This window comes from Cottoperca gobio, chromosome 15 (assembly GCF_900634415.1).
Source record: "Cottoperca gobio chromosome 15, fCotGob3.1, whole genome shotgun sequence".
Classification (NCBI taxonomy): domain Eukaryota; kingdom Metazoa; phylum Chordata; class Actinopteri; order Perciformes; family Bovichtidae; genus Cottoperca; species Cottoperca gobio.
Genome location: NC_041369.1, coordinates 566,958 through 589,661, shown reverse-complemented (window position 1 = coordinate 589,661; position 22,704 = coordinate 566,958). Strand labels below are relative to the sequence as shown.

At 40.5% G+C, this 22,704-nt stretch overlaps 1 protein-coding gene and 1 long non-coding RNA gene across 3 annotated transcripts in view; one reads left to right on the top strand and one right to left on the bottom strand.

Annotated features, from left to right (window-relative positions):
* Positions 1 to 654: 654 nt before the first annotated feature.
* The window catches only part of LOC115020050 (neurotrypsin), a 28,397-nt gene continuing 6,347 nt past the window's right edge, over positions 655 to 22,704 (bottom strand). Inside the window, exons 3-14 of one of the 2 annotated variants that reach the window (XM_029449905.1) lie at positions 16,510 to 16,752; positions 16,167 to 16,305; positions 14,913 to 15,088; positions 14,439 to 14,586; positions 13,358 to 13,536; positions 12,175 to 12,316; positions 9,941 to 10,155; positions 9,645 to 9,786; positions 7,982 to 8,260; positions 7,406 to 7,528; positions 6,738 to 7,018; positions 655 to 5,518 (exon numbers count right to left, since the gene is read on the bottom strand). In XM_029449905.1, coding sequence (XP_029305765.1) covers positions 5,199 to 5,518; positions 6,738 to 7,018; positions 7,406 to 7,528; positions 7,982 to 8,260; positions 9,645 to 9,786; positions 9,941 to 10,155; positions 12,175 to 12,316; positions 13,358 to 13,536; positions 14,439 to 14,586; positions 14,913 to 15,088; positions 16,167 to 16,305; positions 16,510 to 16,752 — 2,387 coding nt within the window. In that variant the 3' untranslated portion in view covers positions 655 to 5,198. The remainder of the gene's footprint in view (positions 5,519 to 6,737; positions 7,019 to 7,405; positions 7,529 to 7,981; positions 8,261 to 9,644; positions 9,787 to 9,940; positions 10,156 to 12,174; positions 12,317 to 13,357; positions 13,537 to 14,438; positions 14,587 to 14,912; positions 15,089 to 16,166; positions 16,306 to 16,509; positions 16,753 to 22,704) is intronic. The other variant, XM_029449906.1, reaches the window with a different exon arrangement.
* LOC115020051 (uncharacterized) lies at positions 10,725 to 15,048 on the top strand. Its single transcript, XR_003833527.1, has 4 exons — positions 10,725 to 10,861; positions 13,375 to 13,542; positions 14,444 to 14,600; positions 14,919 to 15,048. It is a non-coding gene; the product is annotated as an uncharacterized LOC115020051 (long non-coding RNA).

The following is a 22,704-nucleotide window of genomic DNA, read 5'->3' as shown; positions in this document are numbered from 1 at the left end:
AACCGAATACACCAAGCATACTGTCATGTAGGCTATAGCGCGCTGACACTTCAAACCTGATTTATTTATTAATTTAGATTCTTGACTTTTGATTTGATTTATTTATCTGACCTTTTCATGACTATGTGTGCAGGCATTGACTAGGCTTGATTGACATTTCTCTCACTCTATGTACATGGGTGACCTCACACGTCTAAACAGCCACAATACCTGAAAACCCCTCTGTAAGGTAACTAAAGCTGTTGAATACATTTAGTAGAGTACAATACTTACCTTTGAAATGTAATGTAGTAGAAGTATAATGTAGCATAAAATAGAACTACTCAAGTAAAGCACAAGTACCTCAAACTATACGTATACAGTACTTGAGTAAATGTACTTACTTTCCACTGCCGTCTGTGAGTGCTAGTATTCAGGAGCATGCCCAGTGATGATATTGTACATCTGATGCAGCTTCTGTCGTTCTACCTCGAGCTGTAGCCTACAGGCAGGAGTCTCTCTACAGAATTCCCCACTATCAACATGATATGTTTGATTGTTCTTAAATTTTACTTTCAAACCACTATACCAAGCAGATGATGCACCATCAAAATAAAACAGTATCAATTATGACACAAGAAGTTTCTTTTAGATTCTTACATTTTAATTGAGCAACAACAGATTCACAGTGTTAGAGATTTAGCGTCACGCCTAAATATAACTGAGATACAATTTCAGTGCCATTATGTACAACTTTCAACCTGTTTGTCTTTAACAACATCGTCTTAGTTCCAAACAGGATCAAATTTTAAAAGAAACGTTTTATTCTGTACATTTTCATCTCATAGACCAGAGATAGTAAATCACATATTTGAAACTTTAATTAGACTTTAAAATGTGAATATCTCAGTTAAATGTATGTGGATTAGAGCCAACAAGGCCCTGAAGAAATGTACAAACTTAAGATGCAAAGAAGTCTAAGAAAATGTGTGCTTAATCTTGGGACAAAGATCTATTGTCGTTTATTTGGTCACTTTAGAGAGTTATGTTGGCCTTTACATGTCGATGAGTGAGGAGCTACTTATTAGTTAACTATTCAAAATAGCTCTAGCTATAATACTCCTGTCAGTGTGGTAACTTATCAAATAGTTCAACATAGTTCTCTAATATAATGTTGTAGTTTAAACATACATAAGACGTAGGAACCTTTTTACATTGTACTGTAATACTTATAGTCTTGTGTTATAGAAATATAAGTTAAAGCCTTAGGCTTGCTATTTGGGTTAGTTTTCCTGTTTTTTCAAGTTCATATGACATTCATATGCAACTGGGGTGTATTCACAATACACTTGGGGGGGGGGGGGGGGGGGGGGGGGAGGGGGGTAATAATCTTCTTAATTAGGATCCAGAAGTCAAAATGTAAAATAATGCATTTTCAGTGGACCAAAATTATAATAAATTAATTATTATATTCACAAATATATTGAACCTGAAATACAAAGTAAGGATGGACAAGATGTGTATGCTTTGACTTCTCACTGGTGTCCTTGGCAATAATTCATGTCAGATTATAAATATTTCACCTACCATACTACTGTGAGAGTCTGAGGACACAGGGTGTCGTAGACTGTACAGTCTGTAAAGCCCCCTGAGGCAAATGTGTTGTTTGTGATGTTGGGCTAAATAAATAAAATTTACTTGACTTGACTGCATTTAGAAAGGCAAATATAAATGAAAGAAAGTAAGTAATATCAGCAGGAAGTGTTGTCAGTATATTAACTCCAGGTCGGGGGCTTCTAGGTGCAAAATAAGGAGTCATGATGTTTACCGTACAGTGACTATTCAAAATACAACAAACTGTTGAAGGTCCAGCTCTGAAGAACATCTCATAGATTGAACTCTATTTTGCAGATTAACAGCCCATCCTCGCTTCAAATGACAACTATGATAGTGTTAGTTTTTTTCACACGTGAACAACTTCCAACAACAGTTCCTGATATAACAAAAGGAGAACATCTGTAAGTACTCCTCTCAGGTAATGTCACTCCCGTCAAATAAATATATGAATGAGAAACATTCCTGATGTATGCACTAAATGCACAGAAGTGATGGGGAAATTGTAACTCTGTGTTTGGCAGAAATAAGAAATACAGTGGAGAAGATTATTTAAAAAAACATTCAAATGGATCCTAAATGTTTTCTATTTTAGTTTTTTTTCCAGAGGAACAACAATGCAAATGAGCGAACAACGGTTCCTGCATAATAAATGACTAATTGTACTGTTTTGGAAAAAGACTAGCCATCCAAGTATTAAACAATGGTTTAGGCAAATGCTACTAAGTTTTCTTTTATTTACAACAGGAACAGGAAACGTTTAAAAAGGTTTGGGGACTATTTACTGTTGTAAAGTAAATGGATTTGATAGATGATAAAGAAAGTTTAAACCTGGATGTATTCTATTATTACAAATGTATTACAAGATTGTCATGTGTCTGAGTAGCAACTGCTTCTGTGTGTTTTAAGATGTTTTGTTTTTTTTCAGTGCCTTAATGTTTGATATTGTTAACATAGCTTTGCTTTCTGTATTTCTATGTGTGCATAAGGTAAAAATGACTAAATATATTGGTGAAATAAAATCTTCCGGTATTCTGTTGTCTGCTGTTATTACAATCTACAATCTGCTTCCTCAACCTGTTTCACATTAACAGCCTTCCAGCAGTTCCTTCCCTGTAAGGCTGTTAAGCATCAGCGGGAAGTGCTGAGTGTCATTACAGTAAGAGCAACGTAATGTTGAGGGAGAATTAAGAATTGTCAGAATAATTTAACCAGTAAAACTGTATTTTTGTTCATTTACAATGGCATAAAGGAGATTTTGTGAGGGATTGTGGAGAATTTAATAATTTGTTTTGAGACATTTATTGAATGGTGTTCACAAAACGATAAAAAGCTTCAATTTTGAACAGAGAGAGACAGAGACCAGCCAGCTCGTCTCTGCTAAGTGTCTTGTGGTTGAATATTAGAGTCCTCCTGCTGTGCTACATTATATTACCAGCAGCATGCTTACTTACAATTTGCATTTCTTTAACCTTGTGGTGGAATGTGACATGGATACTACATAAATAAATACAGCTTAACAAAGTCAACATTGATGTCTTTTTCCAAATAAATTAAAACGATAAAAGATGACATGTGCATTTGCCAATGCATAACAGAAAAGAGAAAAACGTTTATCATATATATATATACACTACAGCTGTACACCATGTGAGCACAATATCAGCTGGAGTGATGGATGTTTTAAATCTGTGTTTTGACACAGGGCCCTCACAAAGACAACCCCTCCCCACACACCCTTATCATATCATTTGAATATATACATATTCCCATAACCCATTGGAATGTTAATAAAACAAATAAAATGTCTGTATGTACATATTCAGTACTAGCATATAATGTAGTACTGAATATGTACATACATACATACATACATACATACATACATACATACATACAAACATACATACATACATACATACAAACATTTTTGTGTTTTATTCATTCTTTTACTGGCTCCGGCCTGCATGAGGTCATCATTTACCCTGTGTGATTGGAAGGCGTGCATTTTAGTGCAATGACATTCAACTTTTCATGTGACTGAATATAGCACTTTTCTTACTGTGCTGTATGTACCCCGTGGAGGACTTGGTCATGGGTTAACTGGGTTTCTAGTGGCCGGATCCAAATGGTATTGCCGCAGCAGGTCTCAAGCTTATGTCAATATATCTTTCTCTGTTCCATCAATCCTGTTTGGATGGGTACTATTCTCTATCCGGAATAGTACCCATTGATAAATCATGACTGTATTTAAAATTATATTTATGCGCAGGTTTTTCCACTGGATCACTTCGGATCAGGTCCAGAATAATGGACCTATGATGACCTGTATTGAGCAACCACATTGCAATTTGGTCGAATGTCAAATCTACAACACATTTAATCAACAAATTGAGCGACCTTTTACCACTTGCTGAGCGCTCGTCACTTGCTCTGATCATGGTTCCTCAAAGTACGAAACAACACAGGACGTTTGGCATTAGTTCACACTGTGAGAATATGATACACTGGCATATACATGCTTTTTGAAGTGATGTGGGAAACGAAACAACAAACACATGAGCTGCAGAGCTCAGTATAGGAGGCACAATACAGAAGCAATGTCCAATACACAGCTCCAGCCACAAGTCCTGAATAACCTTAATAACACAGGTTATCCAGTGTTATCATTTTTTAAACAATTGGTAACATACATTTCTCAATACTGAGTTCACATTTTCAAACCTCTTCCCACAGTCAGCACAACAGAAGTCAAAGTGGACTGGACAAAAAATGCATCACAACATAACAATAAGTATAACTTAGACTGTAATTTGCTACATTCTGCCTACATCTATATCTAAAAAGAAATACAAAAAATAACAATGTCTCTTAATACCTTGATGAGCTCTATGAGAGACGTGTGTCAGGGGAGGAAAGGAGGCATTTTGCAATTGGATGGGACGATGTTCAGTCACAGAGTGGTTTACAGCCTTCCACCTTACTCTCTATTCCTCAACCCCTCAGAAGAACTCCTTTCCTCATGGAGGTGGAAAGTTTATGCTGGATGTCTGACATATCTGCAGGAGATTGCCAGGATGATCATGCATGCAGGATGTAAGGTGTAATGTGGATGAGAAGCACTGTTGTATTTCTATAGCTGTGCTTTACAAGTATGTGTAGTGAATATGTTGAGTTTTGTATTGCATCACTGCAAGTACTTTAGTTTCATTTTTTGCACTTGGATTTAATTTACAACACAAATGGCAGCAAAAAAGCATTTCTGATTATTTTTTTACATATACTGTGAGCACAGGCAATGCAATAACGTCCTTCTTGTTGTAGTGGAATCTTGGTTTATTCTAAATAAATGAATAAATAAATGATACTACTAAGACAATAGGGATCCATGTGATGCTGCCTGTTGTCAGTGTGTTTCAGGTCATAGTGTTCTGAGGGATAAATTTTGTCAGCAGTTGCTCCTGAGACATGTTAAGTGATATGGTTGCATCTGTGCATTGTGGATGTGAGGTTCACTGTTGCTTCCAAGAGAACTGTGTGAAGAGTTCTGAAGAAGTGAACTCAGTATGTGTGTTACCAACTGTAAAGAGTGTTATTCTCCATTGTTAGGTCTTGTAGGGTTTGTTGATGACTTTGTCAATCCATCGCAGGAACCTGCTAACACGTGTGTACACCCCAGGGAATGAAGGGTTGCCACAGCCATGACCCCAGGAGATGACTCCTGTCAGCACCCAGCGGCCCCCCTCCCCCTGGCAAACCAGCGGACCTCCACTGTCACCCTGGCAACTGTCCACACGGCGGCGCTCCGACAGGCTCCCGGCACACAGCATGCGGCTGGTGAAGCGGTCACTGTATCGCTTCTTACACTTCCAGGCTGGCAGCAGGGGGACCCAGGCCTGCAGCAGAGTGCGGGAGTACTCTGAGTCTTACAGCAGGAAGCAGACAGGAGAAAAAACCTTACTCATTACCATAAGAGTACAGTCATGTGAAAGCATCAAGTAAAAAATATCTAATAGAAATACAGGTAAAAAGTTCAGCATCAGTGTCCAGGTTACTCTGGATAATCCGTACACCTCGCTGTGAAAAGTGTTTTTTTTGTGAAATAATCCCTGTGAAATTGTTGACAGAGTTGTGGATTATCCAGAACAGAGAGTGAGGCGTGCCTCCACAGGGGAGAGTTGGGGGGGGATTGTGGAAGGACAGACTTGTGACAAAGAAACTGTGTGAGGTGAAAAGGACAGGTGCATGCAGGTGTTATAAAACTAAAGGAAGTGAATTATTGTAGCTTGTGCGATGATCAACGCGGTCAACAGTTACAGCAGCGGCTGTGACACATCTCATGGAGGCAATGAAGGTGCTTACCATGATACCAAGAGCATAGTTAACTAAAATGAAATATGATGAACACTACCTCAAACTGGGTTTTACTTGGACCGGCTCAAGTGACTCATGGCATCCCAAGGCCTCGTAACGAGCTGCACCTCACATTTTAAAGGCAGGAAAGACCCAAACCATTATGTAAATATTTGCATAGACATTTATAAGGTAAAGGTTAAGACTTATGTATTTAATGTGTAGAAATAGAACTGTACAGGTGGAAAGTTTATGTGCAGCAGCCACATGAAGGATGTCTGACATATCTGCAGCAGATTGCCAGGGATGATCAGGCAGGTGTGTTGCAGAGTAAGTGTGATGTGCATGAGAAGTAGACTAGCACTGTTGTAATTCTATATCTGTAGCTGTACATGTATGTATAGTTAATATATAGTTTAGTATTGCGTAGTGATCCATTTTGTGATTCTGCCTGTCTTGTTTTAATGTTTCATCAGGACTACCATCTTTCCCTAACCTTGAACATTTGTTTTGGGTTGCCTTGCTGTTGCAAATTAGTAGTAGTAGTTATTAGTATATAAATACAATTTCTAGGGGACAAGGTTGCTACAAGCTGCTGTATCTCTGTGCTGGACGTACAGAAATGAAGCTGTCTGTTCCAATGCCTCTGGGCTGGACAACAAACTTATACCAAATGATGTAATGCTCCTTTAAGTTGTTGCCTGCTTGTCGTCAACAAGCCATCTTGCTTGATTAAACTAATGGTAACGTTGGGATGAAAGACAAACAGATGGTCTGAGCAGGGATGTTACCTGTGATGCCCCAGCCGGTGATCACACATGCAGCAGGCCTCTTCTCCCACTTGTTACCTGGCTCTGGCAAACACACTGCTCCAGTGTGAGGGTTGAATGCCACACAGTTGCCCTCTGTGCCTTTGAGCCGCAGCAGGGCGATGTCGTGCTCCCAGCCCTGACTGTAGTACTTTCTGTGGATAATGATGCGTTCAGGTGACAAGGTGCGTTCAAAGTCATCCTGCTCCTCAGTATGGTAGTCACCAAGGCGCAGCACGTAGCGGGTCGGGTCTCTGCCAAATCTGGAGGAGCAAAGGAAATTTGGAAATGATAAATGCCCATCCTTTAATATGCAAGCCATAATAGATTGCAACGTAAAGTTACTAGAACTCAGGTCACAAATACGCTCAGAGAAGACCATTTATTGTGACAGGATAAAATAAATAGTGATAACAATAATTTTAAAAAAGGCCAAAAGGTGAACACAAGTGAGTCCATTGGATTTCTAATTAGTTAATTTTTAATGCCTCAATTAAAAAACATGGTTATAGATTTTATATATATATTGTTTCAAAATAAAGTTTAGAGTGCCCATATTTGCAAATCCTGAATGTGTGTCCTCTATGTAATAACAACCAAAAACATAAACATATATTCAAAACTGTCCATTAGAGGGAGCTGTCTCCTACCTCTTGAAGCAGTGGGCAGCGGTAACAACCCAACAGGGGTTGATGAGTGACGCTCCACACAGAGGATGATTTCCTCTAGACTGAGACCTGAGCCACAGAGACACCTGCCAGGGCCACTCCCCCCTGAAACCACATACAGACAAGCCAGGGGTCTTACTTTCAGTTGTGCTGGAATTGTGATGGCCTAGTGGTCTGGTGGTACGCCTTCCAAACAGAACACCAGATGGTTGTGAGTTCAATACCAGGCTGCCACCATTGTACCCCTGAGCAAAGTACTTAACCCTAAGTTGCTCCAGAGAGACTGTCCCTGTAGTTAGTTACTGTAAGTCTCTCTGGATAAGAGCTGCTGAATGACCTGTAATGTAATGTGATCAAATTCGACCTATTGCAGAAATTACAGACATATACCTAATTAGTTATGGTTATAGTATAGAACAAGAAATAGTTATTTCATTTTTTGTCAGGCAGGATAACGACTGTAATAACACCTGTGTTGTTGTTTCATGGATGATACAGTGAATCAAGTGTGTGAATCTACATACATCCCACTGCACAGTACAGTGTGTGTCTACTTACCTCAGGGACTTATCTCCTCCAATGATCCTCCGTCGTCGACGCTGGTTATTGAGTTTCAGGCCACAGCTCTGCATAGCCACAGCAGCATCTCCCACAGGATCCAGGGTGTAGCCACAGATGACGCCTGCATCCTCACTGTGGCGACAATCATGGCTATCCTGACCCACAGCCGGACACTGACCTAAGGACATCTCAGTGCCCGAGCATCGAACATTGTCCAGATGGATGGGACCTTGACCTTCACCAAAGTACGCCATGGATCGAGCTTTAGCCACACCGCTGGGAGGTCAGCACAAACACACATAGCATCTTTATTATCTTTTCCTTTTTATATATAAATACATACTGTATATTACGTGTGCGTTTTTTTCTCAAATTTCCAGTTCATGTATTTTATTTTGTTAAACCACTAAACTGTTAAACAATGCCCACCTAAATAAAAGCTTTAATCTACCTTTTCTTCTGCTCTTGTGATAAACTACTGTGTGTGTATCTGCTTTATAAATAAAGTTGTATTGATTGAATTCAAAATTTAACCAGTTTATTCATCGACCACGTGAGCTTTAGGTTCAAAAGCACCACACCAGTTTCCATTACTATGCAGATGACTGCTAGATCTATTTCGCTTTTGATACCAACAACACCATAATTGAGCAAACTACGATCCTGATTTACAGCCCTCAAAACTGGCTATCACAATACTTTCTTGAGTTTTAGAAATCAGAGCTAGAGCAATTAGAGCAGAGGTTCCTATCAAAGGTCCAGACTCTAATATTTATCATCTCTTAGAGAACAAGCTTATTTTTCATTCACTTTTTTTACCTGCAAAGAACATGGACTGTCATCCATCCTTTTATGTCACGGCCATGCCTCCTGTCATTCCTTGTGTTTTCCCTATGTCGCCTGCTTGTTTCTCTCTCTGTGTATGTGTCTGTGTTGTGGGCGTGTCGCCCCCCTCACTCTCCCTTGATTGCAGTTCAGTCAAGTCACCTGCTCCAAGCCTCACTCCTGCCATCCATTAACTCATCAACCCAGCAGTATATCAACCCCAGTCTTCAGCTACTCAGCTACAGTGGTAGTTTGCGGCACTAGCTGCTTGAATTGTGGATTCAAGTACATTGGCGTGTGTGTTTTTTGTATTAACTCTTACTGGTTGTTGTGCTACAGGATCCGTGGCTTCCTGTCCACCCGCCTGCCTGCTACCCACTTCACCCTCTGCCTCCACGAGCCGGATGTTCTCCGTCCTCCGTCCTTTCCCTGGAAACCCCTTCAATAAACCTCCTACCTATTGCTCCAAGTTTGTGTCCTGCGTTTGGATCCTTCTCTTGTTGCACACGTGACATTTTTATTAATATTATATTATTGCTGTATTCCTGGCAGAGTACACACAACCTGTTCAAGCTTCAACTGGTCCAGAATGCTGCAGAAAGACTTTTCCAAGATCAAACAAAATACTTTTTTTTACCCCAATCTTAGTTTATCCTAATATAATCCTAGTTTAGCTGGTTAGCTATACAGTTTAGAATATATTATGTCTATATCCATTAGATGTGCTATACCTAGACCTTCTAACCTCATACAAGCCTGAGTGCAGCCTGAGATCCTCCAGTTTTAGTCTGTTAGTTTAGTAAAAATATCTATCAGAAAGTGTAATTATACTAACGTGAATCCCAGCTGTCTGCAAACTACAGCTGCATTGACATCATTCCAGCCATCATCACACACGCTTCCCCACTGGCTGTTAATGAAGACCTCCACTCTACCCTCCTTCCTGCTCTCTCCAGCAACCAAACGCACCAGAGGGCCTGCAAAACAAACATTAAAGGGAGAACGTGCCAGGTCTTCTTATTGATTCATGTCCTGAGGTTTTCAGATGCCTTTACACGTTTATTACTCACAAATCTCATGAGTGGGAAAAGTACATGCCTTCTCTCAATAGCCACCAATGTGTGTGCTTACCAATAGAAGGCAGAAGGCCTCGTATCTCATTGATATCAACTCCCCTCTCACAGCGGACACCTACATCCTCACTGTGGGAGCAGTCATGTTGGCCCCACTCAGAGTGGGTGCAGGCCAATAAACCGTCCTCTGGTCCCCGACACTGCACTTCGTCTAGCAGGATCAGCCCGCGACCTTCTTCATACACCCCGTCAGGAGCCACCTCTGCTCGGCCCCTGCAGACAAGGCAGAACAACAGAATATCTGTCTCTCTATGGACACTCATTTTAATGGTGTAAAAAACAACATTCACTTCTGTGCAAATACCTATGTTTTGTATTGATAAATGTAATAAGAAATAGTAAAATTAGCTAAATACTGCAGATACAGTTTGTACTGACTTTCTTCATAATTTAAAGGATGCAAATAGTTTTCTATGGACTTAAAGCCTTGTACCGGTGGTTGGTGATGTAACTAATGTGTATAAGTTATATATCTAATTGTCACGGTGGAGAAAAGTTGAGGACCCAAATGCAGAGCGGCAGACGAGGTGATTAACAAAAAGAGAATTTTATTCAAAAAGCATACAAAAATATCAAACGAGACAAAAAGTAAAACTGCAAACACAAATCAGGACACGAGGGAACACAAGAAGGCATCAAGTAACAAGGGTGTAACATGGATGACGAACTGACCAGTAACACTGGGACAGATGGGCATATATACACACAGACACTAAACGAAGGAACGAGACACAGCTGGGGGAGAAAGGCAAAGACACAAGGGCAGGGTGAATAGACACAGGAGGATCAAATCAACAATTACAGAGGGAGGGAAAAACACAAGGACAGGAAGTAAAACAAAACAAGACATGACACAAGGGGAAGTGAACATTTAAGAAATAAAACAGAGTAGAAAATCAAGATCATGACACTAATACGTGTGAGTATAAGTCGCATTTGTTCAATTCAATTCAGTCATAAAATGTTTTTTTCTTATATTCATTTGATCTGAGATATGCAACCATGTGCTACTGCACATTTTGTGTAAGCATATTTCCATTGTAACCAACCCCTGCAGGCTGATGATTACATAAACTGATTGAAATCAGATTATGTAATCATCAAACCATTCAGATTTGTTGATTGTGATTTTGTCTGTCTGTCAACAATACACTGTGTTATGTTCTAAAATCCAAGCAAACCTGCTTGTGCCAAAGCACTTAAACCAAATATCTAAACACATTTGACTTAATAGGCAATTTAGCATTAAAAGTACTAAACTAAACTTCCATGCTCCCCAGATGATCTCTGTCAATTAAATTCACTATTTGACATTTCTTCAAACAACATCCATTGGCAAAACTGTCAACATTTTACACTATATACAGTTATATATAACTAAATGGGCAATTTACTATGGAATTAGGTGTGGATATGCATGGTTTCATTTGTTTTGAATGTCTCCTTGTTCCCTCACTTGCTTCTTATATTTAGTCGTATTCCCTTCCATGTAAGACTTGAGTAAGAAGTGCAAGAAAAAAATGCGAGGAGAGAGAATAAGCTGTCAGGCTGCTGGTGTTAACAGATGTGTTTATCTTGGAGTTTGTATTTGCACAGATGATGGTGTGATGTACTGTCAAAGCTGATTTTAGCATGCATCTTCTCATGAGATACTGTATATCATGGAGCATTGATGTTCATTAAAAATCTTAAGGCCCTCACTCACCATAGCGCCCTGTATGATAGTGTTGGTGTCCTGCATTGTCCCTCCGTAGACTTAAAGGGATAGTTGGGATTGTTAGAAATGTGGTTGTATGAGGTACTCATCAATAGTTAGTGTATTAACTACAGTAAATGGCAGTTTGGAGAAACACACAGAAGTACCAGCACGGAAGCTGAACAATGTACTGCTGAGGACGGGAGCATCAGCAAAAACAACATTTGCAAGGGCACCTAAGCCAGCTTACTTAGCCTGCTGCCATCAGAGATACACAATGGATGGATGGATTCATAAGGTTCTGAGAATAGCAAAAATGTCAGTATGTTGTTCCATTTTTGGGGTTTAAATAACTATTTTCATGTTACTTTATCAGGGAAAGGAACACGTCAGTGCTTGGTAAGAATGATCATCTGCAGACATGATGGCACATGGTTGATCATCCTTACTTTAGATTGATATAAGGTCACAGGGTAGTATACAATCTCCTAAGGCACAGAAGTGTTCCGTAGTGACTCAGATGTGGAAGCACTAACCTGAAGCCCAGCTGTCTACACACTACCTGAGCATTGAGCTCAGTCCAGCTGTCATCACACACAGTGCCCCATTCTCCCTGGTGGTAAATCTCCACACGACCCTCCCAGTGACTGTCTGCGCCCACCAGACGAACTGCACCGTCTGCTGACACACAGGGAAAAAGTCCCTAAAACTTTATAAGAGTGCATGATAAATCTCAACTGTTTAATGCTAGTGTTAGTGGTTTCAGTTAGCTCAGTTAAGTTGACAATATGTCTGAGGATTCTCACTCATCAAAGTCATTGGATAAGTCAAATGCAACTGAACCTGCTGTAGATTCTTGAAAACCTTTCACTACTCATCCACAAAGCTTACATTTGTTATAGCAATAAGCAAAAAGTACAGCCGAGGCTGATAGGAATATCATTAGTTTTACAGATATTTGGTTTTAAACTAAAGTATTGGATACATTTTGACCTGATGATTGTGCCAGAGGAAAAGTAAAGGGCTCATTAAAGTTATTACAATTATATCTACGGGGAACAAAAGTCTGTATCAAATTCCATGGCAATCCATCCAAAAGTTATCATGAAAAACCAAAAAAGTGAACAATGTGATTGTGCTAGAGAAAAAGTCTGTAGGATATATCCTCTGGGGTCCATAATGTCGGTACAAAATGTCAACATGACCACAAGTTTCCGGCTTGTGAGAGGCAGGAGGGATTGTAGTGTGAACAGGGCATTGCAGTTGAAACACCCTGTCAAACATTAAATCATGTGACTTTTACATGACTGCCATGAACTAATGACCCACATGTAACCTCAACAACTCTCAATGTGTCAACAAACCTACAGAGGTAAAGTTCTTGGGAATCTCTAGCAGCCAGCACAACTGGAGAAGCTAGGAGACAAAATGTCCTCAATAATAATAATAATAATAATAATAATAATAATAATAATAATAAATTGAATTTCTATAGCAGTTTTATAGAACTCAAAGTCTACAGCAAGTCCAATCACCTCTAGATATCACCATGATATACTGTATGTTCTTAGAAGACTCCTGTTTATATGACCACAGTAGAAATTATGCTGTTTATATCCTTTTTTCCGTTGGCTTATTATATTGGTTTAACAAAAGCTTAGTCATGTCTCACAGGATTGATTACAGAGGCGTCTAATATAACTGTGTGAGCTCTCTGACCTGTGTATGGGTTGCAGGACACCCCTGCGTCTTCCACGTGGTCACAGTTGTGTTGCTCCCAGATGTTATGAGGACACTCCTCCAGGGAGAGTTCATTGCCTGAACACTGAACCCCATCCAGGAAGATGGGACCAACACCTTGGCCGAAGTGGGCCCATGTCCACGCCTTGGCCACACCCCTGTTGGTCAGAACAAATAAACACCACCTTTTATTGTGTACAGTAGCACAAGGTCAATTCCACACAAAAAACTATGTTTATATTAAAGACATGAGGGCAGTCAGCATTGTGGGTATACCACAAAACACCATTAAACACCAAGTGGGAAAAGTTCCCAGCATGCAAAATACAAAAATACATCTAAGTGTGTCTCTTTATGCAAATATGTTAAGGTACCAAATATAGCTGTTTGAATGGAGTAATGAATAATCTAAACTGTAGAAGAATACATCCGGGTTGTTTTATACATTCATTGGTGCGTAAGAAAGTTGAGACTTAAATTGGGGCAAGACGTAGGCACGGACAAAGGCCAGTAATATATAAGCTAAAATATTTTAGCCTACTGGAAATATGATACAGGATTTAGGATAGAATATAATTTATTCTTCTAAATCACAGCTAGTAACATACCAAAGGACACAGCAATTGCCCCCTTGTGTTCATAAAAATGTAAATAATAATACTATATTACATTATAATGAGTACTTTTACTTTTAATACTTCAGTACATTGTTCTGATAATTCATCTGTATATTGTTTTAATTTATTGTTATAATGTACATTTAAATTGTGTTTTTTCTATTTTTACATAATTCTCTTTCTACCACTCGGTTGGATAGTTAAGCTTAAGTGTTGAAAAAGGATCAATTCCAGTGTTATTATCATGAAGTATATAAAATATTAATTTATTTAATTCTTCTATTTGTACACTGCACTCAGAGTAGTTTGTCACAATATATTGATATTACTATATGAAGTGAATAATTGTCTCTTGTGTCTGTAGTTCTTCTATTTTAGAAGAGATGCCAATAGTTTTATCCTGACATGCTTTGTGCAGCAGTAGCACAGCAGTTGTTTCTTACCCCAGGCCCAGTTGTCGGCACACCACCTCAGCATCAATGTCATCCCACCGGTCATCGCAAATCGTTCCCCACTTGCCATCACGGTACACCTCGACGCGGCCCTCAAAGTCCTCCAGGCCTCCCACCAGCCTCAAAGGGATGCCAGTTCCTGAGAAATAAAAGGTAAAGCAAATAAAACTGAGCAAATAATACACAAAAGATTTCAGACCCTGGGTCCTTGCATTTTAGTCAGCTGCATGTCAAAACAGAAACACTATCATAATAGTAATCGAATCTCCATAGGATAATCTACTCGTAAATTCTAAGGGAATGGTGGCATGTATCAGGCACTGTGTTTGTATGTTGCCAGCAGTGCAACAATGTACCATGTGGCATGTATCCAACATTAAATGTACAATGTATCCACAATACAGTTGTTAGTATTAATCAGTGATGTATTTGTTTAAATAACCTGAGGGGACACCCTGGTCTCACCTTCAGGTTCAGCACAAACCACCCCTGCTTCGTTGCCATGGTTACAGTCGCTGTTGACAAACTTCCTGTTCCGGCATTCCAGTAGGGAATTCTCATTACCACGGCAACCCAGACGCTCATAGTGGAAGACGGAACCTGGGCCGAAGTAGGAGTGCTGCAGGGCTGTACCGATCTCACTGCATGGACAGAGAGAAGCAGAGAATCATGGAAGCGCCTACACTCACAGCAAATATCATACAAGGGCAATGCCATGTCAAAACAGACTTTAAAGTAAAAAAAATGAATGAAAGCTACTCTGTCTATTCATCAGCTTAATGCAATCACAGCACTGCGCCCCCAAATGTTGACATTTGATTTTCGCCAGAAAAACAGGACAAAACTAACTCCACAGATACAATGGGAAATGTGGTGATAGATCATTGACAGGTTGGTAAATTCCAAAGTCTATAAACTACATCCTCAAAGGTGTAATCACCCTATGTTTATTTAGTTTTAAGCTATGGGTATGGAAGGTAAATGGGTATTGGGTGGATGTGCTGTCCTGTTCAGCATCAGATTCTATTGGTTGATAGAGCTTCAACTTCTCCTTGTCTCTTCACTAAGAGAGTGGTGATTGCGGTGAGAAGAGGGTTTGCAGTGGAGATGTCTCCGTTAGATTTGTGTTAGTAAAAAGCAGAACATTACTGAACTTTTCTTCAACTTGCTTCTTGTTGTCTTCACTCTCAATAATCTCTTCTACCATTAGAGGCCTGTTGGAGAAAACGCAAGCAGCCGAAGCTGACAAATCACATTTCTTGAAGTTGTATCTCTGTAGCTCAAAGCTACAGCGGCTAGATGTGTTTGCTCGCCATAACCCCTTACTAATGTCACTGAGCAGTAATAACAAGGTACGGTGTAAAGTTGATCTGTGCCCGTTCCTGATGATAACCTTAGAGGAGGAGCAATGTCTTGTATCATATTTTATAAGCTGATCATGTGTTTTGCAACTATAGCTGCCAGTGGTGTATAATGGTATTTTTTAAACTAAACTGCAAACCACGTTTGAAATTTCTAGACTAATCCAATTCCTCCTGAAGGACCCAAAGTAGAGGCAGTGATTCAAACTAAAAACAAAACAAAATTGAAAAAAGTCAGAATGGTCGTGCAGCTTTGTCAGCAGCAAATTCATTGCTGTTCGCAACCATTGTTTGACTAGTCGTCCCCACACATGTATTGACATTAGAAACATGTCTGGCTCTGTGAGACTGCCCTCACCCTAGTCCGAGCTGTCTGCATATGACGCTGGCATCATGGTCGTTCCAGTGTGTGTCACATACTGCCCCCCACTGGCCATTCAGATAGACCTCCAGACGTCCGCTGTTGCCTGATGACCCCCCCACCAATCTGGCTGCACCTGCAAATGACAAACAAATAAACTTGTTGCAATACATTGCCCCAAAATCAGGCTAATACAACCATTATTGAATAGAGAAATAACTGGTGAGATCTATCTATCTACTGTATATGTGCGTCCATCTGTCCATCTGTCCATCCATCCATCATCCAACCATTCATCCATCCTTCTGTTCATCCATCAATCTATTCATCCTCAGCCCACCCTGATGGCAGTCGCAGTGGGACCAGCCAATGGCGCCGGAGCTCTGCCTAATAAAGCACCACGGGTTGGCCTCTCGGTCTGGGTTCCGGCAGAAGCTGTGGTGCCCCAGGCCTCGGCCTGGGTACTGCCGCATGTAGTCTGGGAAGTCTGTCCACTTCAGGCAGGCGGAGCCTGACTCCGTGTGGGAAACTGAGCCGTTGTAGTAGCCCAGTTCTGTAAAGCCTTCTAAACAGGAGAGGGGAGCTGCAGACAGACATACACATTATATAAAGAACAACAAAACAATGAGCTTTAAGAAATCTAGACAGATGCATGACTAACATTCTTATGTGTTTTCTCTCATTGAAGAATTTGACCGCACAAACATTGGGATCCCAAAGTTGGCAATATGCCATCTGCCACTTTAAAATGCTGCTTGGATGTTCATGCAACAATGAGTATTTTTACTTTAAATACTTGAAGGACATTTGTATGTACAAATTTGAATGCAATACTTTCTTGCAACAGAGTAGTTTTACATTGTGATGTTGTTACTTTAGTTTAAGTAAAGTATCTGTGCGTCTTTCACAACTGCCTCTCTGTTTCGCTGGCACATGCACGTGGTTGGTCAGAGCTGACCTTCAAAACCTCCCTTATCAACAACATTGGTTAGGGCTTACTGTAACGTATTAAATGCTTAGCTGTTCAAGTGATCACTGTTTTATTTTATTTATTTTTTTAACTCTGACCATTTCTCTGTCAGGATGCAAAACATTTTCTACATTCAAAAATCAAATCAAATTTATTTATATTGCCCAATATCACAAATGATACATTTGTCTCAGGGGGCTTTACAGACTGTACAGCATACGGCACCCTCTGTTCTTAGACCCTCGCACCGCACAAGGAAAAACTCCCCAAAATAACCCCACAATTAAAGTGGAAAAATAGAAGAAACCTCAGGGAGAGACTAAGGAGGGATCCCTCTCCCAGGACGGACAGACGTGCAATAGATGTTGTGTGTTGAGAAAAAACAACATAGTAAAAATACAACAGAGACAATCCATATCACAGAAATGATGATGTGATCATACATGAAAAAGATGGATCCAGCAGGAAATCAAAATAAGCTTTGCGGTGCTTCCAAAATAGATAAATAAAAAATAAATGTGGGTGACAGGCAGGAGCAGGGCAACACGATTTATGATAAAGACGTAACCTTTAACAGTGGCAACCTGCCAGATGAGAGACACAGAAACTCAATGAGATGATTTAAGGGACATGGATGCATACGGATTCAGGGAGAGGAGGAGAGAGGTGTAAGTCTCCTGGCAGTCAGCATAACTAGGGGCTCAAGGCAAGCCTGAGCAGCCCTAACTATAAGCTTTATCAAAGAGGAAAGTCTTTAGCCTGCTCTTAAATGTGGAGAGGATGTCTGCCTCCTGAACACAAACTGGAAGGTGGTTCCACAGGAAAGGAGCTTGATAGCTGAAGGCTCTGGCTCCCATTGTGCTCTTAGAGACTCTAGGAACTACAAGTAACCCTGCATTCTGGGAGCGCAATGCTCTAGTTCATAGGCACCCCGACATGTCTTATATGCACAGAGAAAGTTGCGGTGCACAAGGAATACAACATCAGACGTCATTACTCAACTAGACATGCTGAGGAGTATGCAAAATACCAATCTTAAAACATGTCTACTGAGGCAACAAGATTTTTTCAAGAAAGCAAGCAAAGAGAATGATTCGGCAGTCGAAGCTAGCTATGTGGTGAGTGAGATGATTGAAGCCATTCAAAGACGGCGAGTTCATCAAAAAGTGCATGTTACAGGCTGCAAGTACAGTCTGTCCGGAAAAGAAGGCTCAGTTAAGCAACATCAGCCTTTCAGCCAACACAGTGGCAGAGCGCATTTCTGACCTGTCAGGTAACATATACGATCAACTGCGTGAGAAAGCCAAACATTTCCGTGCATACTCTGTCGCTCTTGATGAGAGCACAGACATCACTGACACTGCGCAGCTCGCAATGTATGTCCGCGGTGTTGACGACAATTTTGAAGTGATGGAGGAGTTACTCACAGTGACTCCAATGCATGGCCAGACCATCACTCAGGAAATATTCCGCCAGCTGTGTGATACCATTGTGGATGCCGGTTTACCATGGAAGAGGTTTGCTGGAATAACAACCAACGGAGCACCATCAATAACAGGGAGGAGAAATGGACTGGTGGCACTTGTTCTAAGAAAACTGGGAGATGAGGGTGTGGAGGAGACTATTGCTTTGCACTGCATTATCCATCAGCAGGCCCTTTGCAGCAAATGCCTTTTTGGAGGAAATAGAGTCAGCATATGAGGATGTGCTCTACTTCACAGAGGTACATTGGCTCAGCAGGGGAAACGTCTTGAAGAGGTTTTTTGAGTTGAGAGCAGAAGTGAAAGCCTTCATGGAGAAGGATGGGATGGCTGTTCCTTGTCTAAGTGATCCCAATGGCTCATGGACTTAGCTTTTCTTGTTGACATCACACAGGAGCTGAATGTACTGAACAAGAAATTACAAGGCCAGGGGCAGCTTGTCAGTGCTGCCTATGACAACGTCAGAGCATTCTCCACAAAACTTGTCTTATGGAAAGCCCAGCTCTCTCAGACAAACCTCTGCCATTTCCCAGCATTCAAAGCACTCATGGATGTGGGCACACCATTCAGTGGTGAGAAGTATGCTGATGCCATTGTAAAGCTACAGGAGGAATTTGATCACAGGTTTGCAGACTTCAAGACACACAGCCAATTTTCTAATTTTGGCTGACCCCTTCTCCTTCGATGTGCAAGATGCCCCTCCTGTACTTCAAATGGAGCTCATTGACCTGCAGTGCAATTCTGAACTCAAAGCCAAGTTCAGGGAGGTGAGTGGAGAAGCAGACAAGCTTGGACAATCTTTGAGAGAATTGGCCCCCACCTTCCCTGAGCTTTCCAGGATGTTCAAGCGGACCATGTGCCTTTTTGGGAGCACATATCTGTGTGAAAAGCTCTTCTCCACCATGAACTTTAATAAATCAAAGTACAGGTCCAAACTTACTGATGAGCATCTTCGAGCCATACTGAGGGTCTCAATGGCTTCCTCTTCAAGCCAAATGTGGCTCAGCTGTGTAAGAGGAAGTGCTGCCAGGTCTCTGGCAGCAAGGAGTAGGTAAGAGAAGCCTATGTTCTGAAGAACTGTTCATGTCCCGACTCTACCTCCAGCGGCCCCCAGGTAAATTGAGTTTGAGACCCCTGCTCTAGTTGGTTTATAAGGTACTATGAGATCTTTAAGATAAGCTGGAGCACTGACCATTAATGGCTTTGTAGGTCAAGCGAATAATTCTTTATTCTATTCTGTATTTTACCGGGAGCCAGTGCAGAGCAGCTAATACAAGAATAACATGATCCTGTTTTCTAGTTCTTGTCAATACACGTGCCACAGAACTTTAAGGGACTTTTTGGGACAACCTGATAATATTGAGTTGCAGTAAACCATTCTTGAAGTAACAAATGCATGATATAGTTTTTCTGCATCGTTTTGAGTTGGGATGTGCCTTATTTTAGCAATGTTATGTAGATGAAAGAAGGCAATCCTTGAAATTAGTTTTATGTGGGAGTTAAAGGACATATCCTGATGAAAGATAATGCCGAGATTTCTTACGGTGGTGCTGGAGGTCAAATTAATGCCATCCAGAGTTACTATGTTATTAGAAAATGCATTTACCAGGCGTTTGGGGCCAAGAATAATATCTTCAGTTTTGTCTGTGTTTAACATCAAAAAGTTGCAGGACATCCAAGTCTGTATGTCCTTAAGGCAGTGGTTCCCAATTGGTGTGCCGTGAGACAAATCCTGGTGTGCCGTGGGATTTTGAAACAATTAGGCCTATTGCATTTAACTGTACACAAGGTTATGAATGATTTTTTATTTACTTCAGTGTTTCCCCTAAGTTTACTGCTCTGCAATGAGGTCCATGCGTGGCGCAGATTTTTTTAAGTTCTCTCCTTATCTTACCTTTACCTTATGTCTCTGACTGTAGGTGTGTGCGCTCGCGCGCACGTGTGTGTGTGGGTTCGGAAGCGGAGCTCCGCCCTTTGCGAAGCAGAGGAAAGAATGTAAATACGCAAAGCAACTGAAACGTGCACATAAATGAGATAAATGACATAAGCGTTTAGTTTATTTAATAAAAGAGCACCTGTTCAATGTGAGAAATGAGTTGTGAATATATATATAAAAGAAAAAAGAAAACGTCTTGAATTTCAGGGGGGGCGGGTGCAGCGCAGGGAAACACTGCACTTTAACGGTACTTTGTCCTACACACTTATTTCACAATATAGAAACAATAGGTCTTATATGCTTTGGCCGAAATATAAATAAAACAATCATTTAAAAAAAAAAAAGGAAATCTGTCATAGCGAAGCCATTTTAGCCATTTGAACATGGTGGGAAATATTAGTTGTGACACATCAAAGGCTCTCTGCTAGTGTGAAGGAGAATAGCTATCTTACAAGGACTAGGCTAAATAAATGTTCACAGAGTGATAACAGTGATACTCTGTGTTATAGAGGGGATTTTGCCCAGATATGAACACAGGTGTGCCTTGAGATTTTGGCTTGGTCTTTGGTGTGCCTTGGCCACAGAAAGTTTTGGAACCCCTGCCTTAAGGCATGCTAAAGTTTAACTGATTGATTGGTTTCATCTGGCTTGATTGATAGATATAATTGAGTATCATCTGCATAACAATGAACGTTTATGGAGTGGTTCCTTATAATACTGCCCAAAGGAAGCATGTACAGTATAAGGTGAATAGAATAGGTCCAAGTACAGAACCTTGCGGGACTCCATGACTTGCTTTGGCGTACAAACTGAGATTGCTCAGATAAATAGGACTTGAACCAGCTTAGTGCGGTTCCTTTTATGCCAACACAATGTTCCAGTCTCTGTAGTAGAATGTCATGATCAACAGTGTCGAAAGCAGCACTGAGGTCTAACAAGACAAGAACAGAGACAAGTCCTTTGTCTGATGCCAATAGAAGGTCATTGGTAACTTTCACCAGTGCCGTCTCTGTGCTATGATGAACTCTAAATCCAGATTGAAAAACCTCAAATAAACTATTATTATGTAAAAAGTCACACAACTGTTGTGCGACTGCTTTCTCAAGGATCTTAGCGAGAAAGGGAAGGTTAGATATCGGCCTATAGTTGGCTAAAACCTCTGGATCAAGACTAGGCTTTTTAAGAAGTGGTTTTATTACAGCTACTTTAAAGGATTTTGGTACGTAGCCAGATAATAGAGACAGGTTGATCATATTTAATAACGAAGTGTTAATTAAGGGTAAAACTTCTTTAAACAGTTTAGTTGGAATCGGGTCTAAAAGACAGGTTGATGGTTTAGACCAGCGGTCTCCAACCTTTTTTGCGCCACGGATTGGTTTCATGTAAGACAATATTTTCACGGACCGGCCTTCAAAGTGTGGGGGGGGGGGAAATATGACGAAATAAAATGATACGACCGGCATAAAAACAAATATAAAGTACATAATAAACTCATCAGCACTGAGGTCTAACAAGACAAGAACAGAGACGAGTCCTTTGTCTGATGCCAATAGAAGGTCATTGGTAACTTTCACCAGTGCCGTCTCTGTGCTATGATGAACTCTAAATCCAGATTGAAAAACCTCAAATAAATTATTATTATGTAAAAAAATCACGCAACTGTTTTGCGACTGCTTTCTCAAAGATTTTATAGAGAAAGGGAAGGTTAGATATCGGCCTATAGTTGGCTAAAACCTCTGGATCAAGACTGGGCTTTTTAAGAAGTGTTTTTTATTACAGCTACTCTAAAGGATTGTGGTATGTAGCCAGATAATAGAGACAGGTTGATCATATTTAATAACGAGGTGTTAATTAAGGGTTAAACTTCTTTAAACTGTTTAGTTGGAATCGGGTCTAAGAGACTTAGACGGCCTAGATGACGAGATTGTTGAAGTTAGTTGGTTAAGGTGGAGAAAAGCAGTCTAGATATATTTCAGGTGTCACAGATGTTTCTAAGGTTCCAGTAGTTGAAGATAGGTTGTTACCGGTTTAGGGCAGGAGGTTACCTTCAAAGGTCAGGTGTCAGCCTGGCTACAGTGCTGAAAACCTGGGGTTGTTCTTATTTTCTTCTAAGTAATAAGTAATAAGCTGCTCTGGCCTTCTTATACG